The 14,590-nt window shown below is 34.0% G+C and overlaps 1 protein-coding gene across 2 annotated transcripts in view; it reads left to right on the top strand.

The window, feature by feature from the left end:
* NUDT6 (nudix hydrolase 6) overlaps positions 1-14,590 on the top strand; it is a 54,633-nt gene that overhangs the window by 37,492 nt on the left and 2,551 nt on the right. Inside the window, exons 1-2 of one of the 2 annotated variants that reach the window (XM_037830601.1) lie at positions 3,787-6,595; positions 11,327-11,381. In XM_037830601.1, coding sequence (XP_037686529.1) covers positions 11,336-11,381 — 46 coding nt within the window. In that variant the 5' untranslated portion in view covers positions 3,787-6,595; positions 11,327-11,335. Of the gene's footprint in view, positions 1-3,786; positions 6,596-11,326; positions 11,382-14,590 lie in introns of those variants that run through there. The other variant, XM_037830600.1, reaches the window with a different exon arrangement.

Genomic DNA, 14,590 nt, shown 5'->3' with positions numbered 1-14,590 from the left:
TTGTGTTCAGTCATTTGGAAGCATGTAACTCCAGCTAAAAGTAAAGGAAGTACATGCCCAAGATAACCTGTATTAGTATGCTTAACAGAATCTGGCTATTTCCAAATAGACTTAATAGCTCACTGAAAGATAATTTAAGCTGATTATTGTTAGTTCACAATTAAGGTGCTTTCACTGTAGAAATTTAAGGTATACAACTGATACACTGTATTACAAAGCCTTATCACTGAAAAAGATGTTTACATATGTTGTTTATATTTTAATAAAATTTTTTCTAGCTAATCATTGGCTTTGATCTACTTCTGATGTGATTATAGTGATTTTTTTGTGTGTGCAATAAGGAGAAGTACATATTAATGATGATTATTTTAATGCGTATTAAACAAAAGGAGAGGTACGGGGGAGAAAGTATAGACAGATATAGCCAGAAAGGCTAGCAGGTGATTGTTGTGATAATTAAGGAAGGCTTGCACTAGGGTAGTGGTATGCAAAAGGAAGGAAGAAATAGATGCCTCTTTGAAGTGGTGACAGTAAGTCTGCTTGGCAGTTAAGAAAATAATGAGTTTAAAATCATTCAATATTTTGAGCTGGGGTTAGGGACTGGAATAATAATATCACCAACCGAGACAGTGATTGATGATGGTAGGAGGGAAAATAGAAAAATGATGAATTTATTACAGGGCATATGAATTTAAGTTGAGATTTTAAAATGGGAGTACCCAGACATTTCTTCTCACTCCTCCTGAGAAATTAATGAGTACCATAAAAGTTGCCATGGGTCAATTCCCCTCAGTTCCCTAAGGTATTAAAAGGAGGTATGAGATGAAGCACATTAATTAATGAATTTCTTTTTACAACTTCTACCATCATGGCCCACAGTGGCAAAAAGCTCTTAGCACTGGGCCTTCATTCACAGGAGTGGATCAAAAGGAAATATTGGTGTTAATCTAAGGCTGCACTACCTAGCCATTGTGCTTTCACAGTAAAGTACTGGGGGACTCTCCATAGCTATACTTCTAGCTGTTGTATTCTGTGGACTCATGCCCTTGTAGTCCTGCAATATGGCTGTACTGGTGCTACCCCAGGAAAAATGGGTACATAACAAAGGAACATTACATGAAAGAGCAAACTGAGTACCATTTCTAAACACAGATGAATAGTACGCTGAAGTTAATTTTAGGTATCATCTGATAAACACAGCTGACTATCACACTGTGTACACTGTGTACACAGTGTGACAGTACACTGAAGTTAATTTTAGGTATCATCTGACAAACATAGCTGACAAAGAGGTAGCTGAAATATAAGAAGGGTAATAATGCACTTCCATAGGCCAAAGAGATTGGTGGAGTTCAACATAAAGGTAGTAATTAAATCATAATATGTATTCCTCATGTGTCTGGATCTGAGTCAATTCACCATTCTTTGAAATAAATTATTTGGAAGTGAGAACTCTCGATATCACATTAGGAAAGGAGACTTCTCCTTAGTCTCTTTTCCCTGGAAGAGAAATTAATTAATTGGAAGGAAATTAATTAATTAATTAACTAAATATAGTCCTGTTTCGGTCCACAAATGTTTTACAAAGAATACAGTTATATACAGAGAGTAGTATGTCTCTGAGTCTTTAATTTTCTAATTTTTATTTGTGTGTGTGTGTGTGTATATATGTATATGTATATATATGTGTGTGTGTGTGTGTGTGTGCGCGCGCGCACGTATATATATATGACAGTTGAAAGCCAAAGTATTGTCAACATCTGCCAACTTAATCAGCCAAGGAATTGTAGATCAATTGTGGCATAGCTATTCTGAGATTACATTTCTGGTAAAATCAGTCTTCCCTTCCCGCACCTCTCCAATAACTTTTGAGCTCTTCTCCCTATTTAACTGATATATTTATTATATCATCACAAATAATTTTTTTAGAGACAGGATATAAACAATAGCAGTAATAATAAGTTACTTGAAGACATCAGTACTTTGCACAAAGTAGCTAATTTAATCCTCACAATAACCCATGAGATTGTTTATCCCTATTTTAAAGATGAAGAAACTGAGGCACACAAAGGCTAAGCAGCTTACCTCAAATTACAAAGATAATGTGGTGGAATCAAGACATTAACCCAGACATTCTGACTTCAGAGTCTGTGCTCTTAACAACAACAGAGAAAAAAAAATTATCTAAAAGCCCCCAAAATAACTCATTTCATGTGAGAATAATAAGCACTAATTCTCTCCACACTCAATTCCAGGTATCAGTAAGCATTTCAAAGACATAATAAAGGCAAGAAACCAAGAACTGTTCCCCTAAATACCAGGAAATTGTGAGTAACACCAGATAGTCCCTGGTTCTTCCTATTCTAATTTACAAGGGAAAAATTTCTCTAGTCATTATTTTATTATTTTGTCATTGAGGTCTTGCTACCCATAGGTCAAAGGAGCTTACATATACTTAATATTGACTATCCAAGATTTGATAAAACTTATTTAAGATTTTATTCAGTTAAATTGGCTTAGACTGAATATGCAAAAGACTCTGCAGTATATAACAGACAGAAGATATGTCCAAACATTATTGACAATCACCATATATACAAGTAAAATCAATTGGTTAATTTAAGTTTGAAAAAACAAAATCTAGACCTTGGTATGTAAAAGTTACATCTAAAGGGATATTGTAAAAGGCTTTACTATCTTATAATTGTATCTCTTTAACTCACTCTCTTTTCCTTACATTTAAAGAAGAAGGAATGTTACTGAAAGTCATGTTAATCTTTTCTGGGCTCAATGCCATAAGAATTTCCCGAGACAAAATGAATCAGGATTCAAGACACCTGGGTCCTTAAGGCATGGAAATGCCACTAACTAGCTCTTTGACTTCAGGCAAAACTCTGAGCCTCTGGGGACCTAACTTTTCTGTTTATAAAAGTAAGAAGTTAGACTCGGTGATCAAAAATGAAATACTGACATACTAAAATTTGACGTACATATTTATGCACCTGTAAGATAAGAGACCAGATATAACATGATCTAAGCCACTTCAGTATTTTGGAAAGAAAAGGGTAAACTATTGAGATTTTAAAATAGCACTCTGTTTCAAAATGTCATTCAAATAAAATTCCTTTCAGGACTTTAACAGGTACTGAAAGGCAGCCAGACTAACACGATTGCTTCACTCGAAGCAGTCTTGCAGGGATCTACCAAATAAGAATCTATTTATATCATTACTCATTTATTAAAACATGGAAATAATAGAAAACAAATCTGGGTCTTATAATGTTAAAAATTGTATTGCAGTCTAAAAAAAGAAACTAAGGAGCTACTCTGGCATCTACGGCTAAACTGTCTTACTCCAAAGCTTGACAAACTTTGTTTTTTACTGTGGTTTTTTTTTTTTTTCCTTATAAAACCTGCCAGATAAATGATTTAACAGATTCAGTTTGTAGAAATCCAACTTCCAGAGCAATCTGTTTGTATAGTAATTGATAAGTAAAGTATTTAGTTGGGCTGTATTTTTTAAAGAGGATAATAAGACTATGTATACCAAATTTAGCTGAACCCTATTGTAAACCACTAAAACTTTTATGATTCTCTATTAATCATTCAATGCCACTCGGGTTTTATTACTCTTAGTTTAAAAGAAATAATTGCTAGTGTTTTCAGAAATGATTGTTAGTTATTTTCCAAGATAGTCAGGAACAAAGGAAGACCAAAACTTAATGGCAAAAAAGTAAATATCATTCCATTATGGGATTACCGTCTAAAAAGAAAACTCAAGATACCTATCCATAATGGCCTTGTCTATAGTCACTCTTTGGAATGGAGTTCAACCAGTAATGTTTACGAATGAAGATGTACGTGGAGAATTTTCAATTTTTTTTCAGTTGAGTTTTTCTTTCAGACTGGCCTTTAGAGCCCACTGAAAACCATACCTTCAGGCTGGGGGAATTGAGTAATTAACTTTAAGCTTTGAAAATAGTTTAATGGGTGTCTCTTGGAACCTATAGCCATATCTGAAGAGGATTAAAATATCATAATCAAACATTTGCTAATATGTGATCATTTGCCAAAAAGTTTGCTCCTCTGTTATAGCACACATTCCTGATCTTGTTGATGAAGATTTCAAACTAAAAATTTATTTTAATTCCAGGATGTTTTGCTCTGTTAGTAGAAACAAAATCAGATAATGATAATGATTGTGATGACATAAAATACTTCCATGAACATGTACTCATTTAATAATCATCTGTATTATTGTCCCCATTTTTCAGAAGAACAAACTGATATTTAGAGAGTTGCAATAACTTACTCAACATTACACAGTGAGTAATTGGCTGAATCAGATTTCAAGTCTAGAGGGTAATCTTTTCACTAAAACAGAGCAAATAAAACAGAAAATGAATTCAAACTTGGATCTGAATGAATAAGCAGTTGTATGGCAATGCCTACAAGTGTGCTGTATTGGATGAAAAGTCTTCACTTGAGTGGGGTTTTGTTTTTAGAACAGTAGTTTTGTTGTTGCTGTTTTTAATACATAGTATAGGTACCACTGTGCTGGGGTTAATTTCCTTCAGTTCTGTTGTCAGTAATGATACTAAGTGATACACATTTGCTGGCATGCTGATTATAAATCAGAATGTCACTTTCTTAATTCACAGTAGGGGAAAAGGATCCAGGCTTTCAACTATAAGAAATGAATCAGATAAATATCCCCAAATGTGGTATATGTTGCCTCCAGAATGCCAAGAAGCCCTCCAAGTGCTGTGAGTGATAGGGAAGTGCAAGGTGCAACAATTTGCCTATTACCTTAGAGATCTACAGACCATTAAACCCCTAAAACCTTCATAGAATCATCTATTCTCTGGCACATGTGTCTTACTAATACATCTAGAGTACTTGACATTTCCTGCTCACTAGGTCCAGTTAGCAAGCTGACATCAGGACAGCTGGATAGTGATATCCCCTAGCATACAGTGTAACTACTAAGATTCTTATATATGGAATGAGATAAGGTGCAAATGAAAGGGAAATATTGGGTGAAATGGATGTTTGGTAGCAATGGCATTTTAACAATATGGGGCAATAATAAGTATATGGCTATGGATGGCTTAGGCTAACTACTTTGGAAACCTTAACAAAACAGAAATGACAAGCTCAGGTCAGTCTGTCAACTCCAGGCACAATGTGAAAACCATAAGGCCTCCATGGCAGCAATTGAGATCTCCTTTTCTGGAAACACAAAATAGGCTATGCTGAAAATTATGCTTATATCCAACTGTAAGTGGGGGAACTGCAAAGAAAAAGCTAGGCCCCTGAGAGGAAAAGGGTGGAACCTGAGACCCTGAGTGAATGAGCCTGAGAATTTTGAATCTCAAATTCTCTTGAATCCTCTGAGCCAAAGGAATCACCCTTCTTCTTCCTAGAGGAGAACAGCATCCCCTTGCCAGGGAGGCTCTGCAAAGCATGAATATTTAAATAAGGACAGTGTATTTAAAATCCAGAATATTCATAATGGCCACCAGACCTGGTGACCTCTGACTGTAGAAGTGCTCATTTACTCATAGAAGACACCCAATTGATTGCCATTATTATTCCATCAAAAAAATGAATTCAACATGGTCTCCACAAAGTAGAAACAGACAGGGACTTCCTGGAGAAAGATGTTAACTATAGGATGAAAATAACTGTGTGAAGAAGGTATCATTAAGTCTATGATTAACAGAGCACAAGATACATATATGAATCAGCATGCTGCATTATATTTTGTTATATAGCATATGGCATTTGCAAGCAGAGAAGGAATCCTGTATCTTTAGTGAATAGTGTGTCCAGTTTTGACCTCCATATAATTATTTGTTTAAAGGATTTAGAGAAACCATAGAGGCCAAGCAACCATCTGTTATAGGTAGCTTCAGTATTAACTTATCAGTCAGTGAAGAGTTGAATTAGACACGACCTCTTCAATTCCTCCCAGTTCTGTCTGCAACTCATGGGTGGAAATAAATGAACAGATTTCTTAAAATTTCCTACATGGAAACACCACTTCTTTTTCTCCTTTATGTTGGCAGAAGTAAAGTACTACAGGGCATAGAGGGGGAAAAAAAAGTGTATGGAACGTCTTTCTGTGTAAATATGTATAAACACATATACATATGAATTGCCAACCTCATCCACTTTCAAGTGACCAGTAAAATAGCTTAAACATACAAAGAACCTACCGAGTAAAATGTTATAATCTAAGAGCCTACAAGATGTATTTTCTTAGTGTTATATGACAGAACTTTACTGAGAAAACCAATTTATTAAAGATCCTAATCATAGCAATTAGCATTTAGCACTGTCTTCTGTGCTGAATACTAATTAGCTAATCTAATCAATGTAGCAACCTATTATGATCCCCACTTCACAGACTTGGAAACTAAACAAGGGAGTCATGGAATAGTGACCTTATGTAAGTACCTCTGTGAGGAAGTGCTGCTGGGCTGGTGCTGTTGTCTCTGAACTCAGAAGAGCTTTGGACCAGAACTCTGAAAATGAGTCATCAGCTGGCTGGTGTCTTTGGACAAGAGGGGTGCGCAATGATGCTTCTGCTGTAAGTGTTAGAAAATTGCAAACTGGATTTGGCTGATACTGTGGGAAGGAACTTCTGCTGCCAGAGTGAAGCAGCATTGTTGGTACAATATTCATAGGAACTACAAGCACACAGAAAACCCACAGGAGGCCGACAGAAAGGAGCTAATCCCTTCTTCCTTGCAGTCTTAGTAGAGCCTAAAAGGGAGTCAGCTGGCAAAGCAGAAACGTTGACAGAGTCCAAACTCTAGCATCACTAGACATAGTACAGAGGAGTAGGTTTGGAATTGAGAGACAGTAACATCATCACCTGGGAAGTTAATAGAAATGCACTTTCTCAGGCCCCACCCCAGACTTACAGAATTGGAACTCTGGGGATGCAGCCCAGCAGTGTTAGCAGGCCCTCCAGGTGATTCTGGTGCACACTAGTCAGAGAACCACTAAACCTGCAGATGGGCTTCCTGACTCTTCATTTGCTAGTTTTCAAACTTGCCAATGATTGGTTCTTTAAGCATGAGAAAGTCCTGCTTTTCAGAATCTAGTCATGTTCTGAAATCTATTTTTGTTCCCCCTACATTTCTAGGCAGTTGGAAATGGTAGAACATAGAGAGAAGCTCAAGTTATATAAGACCTTCAGTTTTCATTGTGGATTAAGTAGGAATGGTACTCCTAAATAGGCTTTTCTTTGATTTCTTTTTAAGTTGTAAGAGAGCAACAAAATACAAAAAGTGAGTATTCATATATTGTTCAATGTTGTAATAAAAAAAAGTAAGACCTGACTCATATTTCTGTAATTATTTTAGAGGTAAATAGAAATGAAACATACATGATAGCTATTAACCCTAAATAACTCATTAGCATTATTTCCAAACATCTAAGCCAACTTTTCTCCTTTCTTTAAGTATCTCATTCTCCCCAAGCATCAGTGTCACATGTTCACTGCAGAGTAAAGTTTACCCTCACCTTGAGCATATGCACACACTCAAACACAGACACTTAAAATGACACTTAAAACATGTCCTTTCTCCTTCCCTAACCACATATTCCAATTCCTAGTCCCTGCTTCATGGATTAAATGTGGCTTGCCCTTGTAAACTGGGTGATAAAAAAGTTGAGTTGAGGGTAGGGACCTATTAATTTCATTCACTAACATTACTATGTTCTTATACGTATGTGTTGTAAGCCCTATTCTAAGCAGTAGGCAAACCAGTGAATAAAGTTTCTATGTCTAGAGCTTATATTCAAATGGGTAAAACACAAATAATATATGAATGAATAATATGTAAAGTGGGGATACACAACTATTAAGAAAAATACAGTGAGAAAGTACCAGGAGAAAGAATGTACTTGCTATATTTTCCATTAATTTCCATATGGCCAGTGCCTAGCATTCAATATATTTTTGCTGAATGAACATATCTGTGTGAGGCTGATAATACTCTCCTATAGCATGTATCTCATTGGTGTAAGCAGTGATAATTTGTAACTAATGAGATTTATCTAAATACAGTGTCCTAAATTCTGACAGGTGAAAGTAGTAGCATAAGAGACTAGAACAGTGAAAATAATAACCAAATTCCTGGTATATGACCAAGTTGGAGTAAAGGAAAAATACAAAGGTCAAATAATACTAGAGAACCCAAAGCGACAGGCTAACAGGTTCTGTACCATTGTTCTAGGTTCTTGGGATATGGCTGAAAGAAATTAATAGTCTTTGGGGATTTTGTTTACACAAACTCCTGGTTGGGTATTCAGCAACCATGCCCAGAGATGGTTCTGAAGCTAATCCTCTGCTTAGGAAAACAGAAGATACCTGTGGGGTTGGAAAAATAGAGAGAAAAATGGATCAGAAAATGAATGATTCCTTTTCACCCACCCTAGAAACCCTAAAATAAACTGAGTTTATCTTCAGGACAAGTTGTAAAAGAAATTGCACTATTATACTTGAAATTGCTTTAACAGAAAAATATATTGCATTCCTATTATTTGTTAGCATCTCTGAAAAATGCATTAGAAAAGTAATACTTACCTTTTGTTGATATCCAAAATGCCTATTCTTTGGGCTAGCAATTCCTGATACCAGGGGAAGGGGTTGCAGAGTGAAATATAGGGCCACTCTTATGTCATCCACATTGTCTTCTATTTTCCATCCATTCCTTCTCCTCCATTCCCACAGGGATGTTACATTTATAATTGGCAAATGAATTTGAAAAATTTGTTATCTCAGTCACCCATTCCAAAATATAATGGAACTACTCTTAATATAGTTTTAAAAATATACATTTTCATAAGTTAAAGGAATGCTTTACCTTTTGTAGTATGTAAAAATCAAGTATCGAGGAACTAGACCCACCAACTCAAAGCAGGGAGAGATCATATATGTGAATGTTGAATTGCAACCAACAAGTAACCAGGCACTAGAAAGTTTGAGAATATTTCTTTTAGAAGAGAGTGGAAAGTTCCTTTTCTAAGATTAGGGGGAAAATATCATGGAATTTTACACTTGAAGCATAAAGATGTTTTGTCTTCTTTTATAGGAAGGTAGAACAAAGATTAATACAGAAGAAATAAAAAGGCTACATTTTCAAAACTCAGGCTCATCCCTTCTTCAGTAAATTTTTCCTCATGAAACAATATATTAGAAAGAATAATAATAAATCACTAGCAAGGTAATAATCCCTTGCCAATCAGATTCTAGATATAAAGACCATTTGACAGCAAATTAGATTTTAGTTCAAATTCATAAGCCCTGGAGAAGTGTAAGTCTAAGATTGCATTTGGTTTTACATAGACTGTTCCAGTGAGGTCTGAAAGCATATGAAACAGCAGCAATTAGTACTTAAGGATTCGTGAGAAAATATCAAATAAACTTTAAAAAATTTTTAAAAGATGGCTAGAATCAGACTGCCTGGACTTTACCACTCACTACCTGTGTGACCCTAGGCAAGTTTTTAAACCTTTTCATGCCTTCTTTTTCATTACCTCTAAAGTGAGAAAAATAATAGTCCAACATAGGATTATTATGAAGTTTAAATGTGTATAATTCTTAGAAAAACACTTAGTATAGTGTCTGGAACATAGTAGGCATTCAGTATATGTTAAATAGTATTTTGTTGCTTTATTGCTAAACCCAGTTAATGGAACTATTTTTTAATATAAAGAAGAAAAGAGTGAGAAGACATACTTATCTCTCTCAGTTGATCATGTCTACATTAACCACATAAGTTAGGCCTCTCTACCTACCACTTAGAGCCAACATCACAAACTACTTACCCAGCATAAAATATATTTAATCTTTCCATACCCTAGATTTCATTTATGAAGTAATCAAAATCAAATTTCTATGAGCTGTTTTCATTCCTTATATCTGGCATTTTCCCTCCTAATGAATCCATATCTCCAAATTTAATCAACAACTAATCTCCAATCATTTAAACTCAAGTCTAGGTAAAGTTGGGTTTTTTTTTAAGTTTACTTTTATGGTTTTTAGGAAGCATTTGTCTGCCTCATTATAACACTTCTTTTCTTAGAAATAGAATTTTATGATGGTGAAGTACAATGTCCTATCAGACAAAAGACTAGTTTCTGTAGAAACTAAGCTTCTGGAAACTATTTCAAAATGAAATACAAAAGAAAATACACTTATGTAGAGATATATATATATCTACATTAATAAAATTAATCTCAAGTCTCAGCCAGACACAGAACGGTGGCAAGCCTGAATTCTATACCCACATAATCAACAGTCTGTGGAAACTCTGGGAACCATGCCACTGGTCTCCAACTTAGCATAGCTGGGAAATGACACATTCTTTAAGAAGCAGTCATCCAGGAAATGAGTGGGTCACAAAGCACACCAGTAAAAAGGTCCATAAACTTGTTTTATGAATGAAGAGTATATGGTGTACTTCTCAAAGCTGCTGTTTCCTTATGAGTTATGCTGTAATTTCTGTTATTCTTCAGTTTGTATCATGGTGATGGAAACATATAAGCAGGTGTCCAGCAGGAAAAAATAATCGTGTTAGCCATAAGAATGTTGTCCCATGCACCTCATAGCTTTTTAATTTCTTTCTTTCTATATTTATCCCCATTCCAAGATCAAATCTTCCCACCAAAAAAAAAAGTGTAAACAAGAAAACACAAACTTAAACTAATCAATTTTATTCACACTACCCATAAAAAGCAATTATAGAGTCATTAACACATAGAATAGAAATCATAAGAGTAATATATCTGATTAGAAATACAATGCAGGAAATAAATGTCAAAATTAAAAATAGCATACTTTAGTGACTAAATTTATACTATATATTTCTACTTATTTATAGCAGCATCCATATGATTCCCCTATTTATTCATTAACTAGTTAACTAGCAGCAAAATCTTTTTAATTATACAAATTCAGTAGATATTTCCCTCTACTCTTTCATTCATACAGAATTTATCACATTAATCAAAACAAAACCACTTCTGTTTCCTACAGGAAAAGGTGGGAAAACATTTCATCAGACATCTATGCCCCTCTCAAAAAAAAAAAAAAAAAAAAAAAAAAGTGAGAGAAGGAAAGGAAAGGAGAAAGAAAACTGGGAAAAATTTGCAGGCAATTATAAAAAAATAATTTCTCAGGTGCCTTGATCAATCATAGGTGGATTTTGTAGAGTCTGCATATGTATGGTTATGAGTAAATGTAAGAGTGAGTGTGTATTAGTGAATAAATGCTGATTTAACTCTATTTTCTGACTTTATGCTGCAGTTGAAAAATATGTGGAAGTTTCCAGGAGGCCTTTCAGAGCCTGGAGAAGATATTGGTGTGTATTTTAGGTATTTTTAGTTGGCTTGAAAATGTTGAAGAAATTCACGTTTACTTTCTTGCTTTACAATTAAGAATAAGATTTTAAATTTTCTAATTGGTTTGAGTTGGTCAGAAAATTCCAGTTACTTCAGGGATGATATAAAAGTAGAAAAAAATTACAACATTATAACCTATTCCATAGTATAATACAATGAGGAATACACCATCTTTTCCTCTTTTTAGGACTGCTTCTAGATTAGTTTGTTTGAAATAAGAAGCTCTGGATATACATTAGTAAAGTATAGCCTTAAGGATTATTTTGGGCATGTCTAAAATTGTTGTTGGAATGAACCTATTAGAAAATACAAATTATTGACCATTCCATCATAGAAGGATGAATAGTAACTTTTAAATGAACTTAAAATAAATACAATAAAATCAAACCTACATGGATTAAACCTCTGGTCACTCATTTTTTTCAATTATGGAGCAGTGATGACATACTTCTCTGATGAAAATTTTATCTATTATTTCTTTTATATAGTCACAAGCCAAAACACAGTACAATGTCATATGAGGAAGTCTCAAATGAAAAATAACCCCCCAAAACAATTTACTGAGTTCTATATTTAAGATGAAAAGATATATGAAATAAGCTAAAAATCCTTAACATCACTGTTTTTAACAGGAAATAGACAAAAGAATAAAAACTGAATTTTCCTACCTATTCCTTAAACCATTAGGTCAAACTCATCCCCATCAAAATAAGTCAACAGATAAGTTATTTGATACCAGTATTATTTTTCCATAACCTTTTCCTCGATATACATGGCTCCTGCTCTCCCATCATTTATATAGATAATTTCCTAAAATTAACTTCAATTATAAATTAAAATATATGTATATACCTGAAACTTCATTTTTTTAAAAATGTTAGGTCAAATGTTCTACACACACTATATAGCCAACTCCTTACAACCTGTAAGTAGATTTACTGCAGTAAGATACAGCCATAGCAAATCTTGGATTTAGGTACATTTTGACCTTTTGCTTAGATTCTGCTTAAGTCTTCAGTTAACATAAAAGAGGATTCTGTAGTGGTGCAAGTGCTGAAAAAGAAGGCCATTTATTTCAGAGCATATAATTTTCATACACTACCCCTATATGATATTGAGAGTGTATAAACTAGTTAAACTTATGTTTTGCATCCTTAAGAGAGGAAGGTGTCCATATTGGGCAAAAAGCAGTCTATAGAAGGTGTATATAGCTTCCTCTTCCTGAGTCTTGCTTTCTCAGATGAACTGACTTTTTCATTTGAATTATTATGGATCCTCTGAATTTCAGATATTTAAATGTAAATAAACATATTTCCAAGCCAAATATATATGTATAATTTTAGGTTTAAGTGTACTCCAGAACCCTTCATTAAATCCAGAGAATTTAGAATTCACTACATTTTTAAGTATTTGTGATTATTTTTCATAACAACCCAACTATCCACAGATCATATATATGCCTCAATCATGTGGAATTAAGGGAATAAAAGACTTCTAAGTAGCAGCTGGCATTTACCATACTGCCTAGGAGTATTATAAATTAATGCTTTGTTTTAGAATTCATAAAACCTTGAAAGCAGCTGAAAGTGATAACTTATAGTGGGTCTGAAAGATTATCGCTCTATGAGGGTATTTCTGTTTTATAATATTGTATGATTATAGATATTTTTAATGATGAAGCCAAATCATCCAAGAATTATTTATTTTCTTTAAACTCTGTGTTTCGGAAAGTATATAATAAATTTTGATAATACTGCCATTACAAATGACCAAATATTCATATTGGCTTCTAAACAGTAAACGCTAGTTAACTGGGAAATACATTTGTATGGAATCTTTCATTCTTTGATAATACTAGGTTAGCGAAGACTTATTGCCCAGCGTGTTAAAAAGAAAAAAGAAAAATTAAGAGGACCACATAAAAAATAGAATGCAATTCTGAAGGCATTAGTATAAAGTAGTATGTCAGGAATACAAAGAGTAGTTAAAGAATCAAGATTAAAAATAGACAAGTTGCCTTCCTAAAAAATGTTACTACCACTGAGAGTAAGGAAATCACCTGCATTTGCCAAAGGACTATAAAGCAGCCAAGTCTGGTCAGAGATCATCAGTACACAGAGGGAAACACCAGGAAAACCTACATTTTGGAAAACTGATCCTATTATTTTATTCCATTTCAACCTTAGCCCTATTATTATTAAATATAACAAAATAGAAATAGCAAATATAAACTCCATTTCATTATTGTTTCGTAACTAACCAAAACACTATGACATATTTAAACATATCTCAATCAGCAAAAATAAAAACAAAAACCTCTTGGTTTTCATATGTTCTTCAAGCCTTTACATTAATAAATGTTAGTTCAGCTTACAGTACATTAAAATAATAAAGGCACAACAAAATAAAACACTTAATCTTGATAACTTTAAATTCATGTTGAAATACTTGGGGAAGAGCTTTCCACCTTGAGGTGGAAAGGGTCTCTCATACCCTAGATACAAAAACCCATATTTGCCCATTCAATTATCAGTCTAGTCAATGATATGCTGATTAAAGTTAAACTGCTCAAAACTACCCCAGCAGCACTGACACTGAGTTGGTTGGTATTCTAATTACTGAGCAGGGGAGATTCACTCATTAGCCCTGTCCTGTTGCTTCCATGATATGTATCAGCCAAGACATGTGAGCTAAATGCCAAATTCTTGCTTAGTAGTACTAAGAGCTAAATAGGACCCCCAAGATTATTTTTCAAAACATTTAAAGAATAAAAATAAATATTTAAACAATAGTAAAGTGAGATTGGCAAATAACATTATATAAAATTTCAGATGTGCTGCAATCTTTAGTAACAAATATGTATTATATGCCTGGTAAAAAACTGTTTTTCTTATTAAGGAAAATTTCTCTTATTAACCTAGATTCTTTTTTATTTTTTCAGTTTCAAAATGTAATTTCTAACCATGTTTAACCTATGGACAAGTCTCGATAAGAGAAGTCAGCATGGAATCTGAAAATGGCAGATAAATGTTTTGTATTTTAGAACACTCTGCTCTTACCATTGCATCTTTCTAGATGAGTCCCTTAGAGAAGAAAATAAGAGCATATCCAGAGAACTGATAAGACAGTCTATAGGAAGAACACATGGGAATTGAGGCATTTTTCCTCG

This window comes from Choloepus didactylus, chromosome 3 (genome assembly GCF_015220235.1).
Source record: "Choloepus didactylus isolate mChoDid1 chromosome 3, mChoDid1.pri, whole genome shotgun sequence".
Lineage (NCBI taxonomy): Eukaryota > Metazoa > Chordata > Mammalia > Pilosa > Megalonychidae > Choloepus > Choloepus didactylus.
The sequence above is the reverse complement of the archived record's forward strand: the minus strand, read 5'-3'. Positions and strand labels throughout refer to the sequence as shown.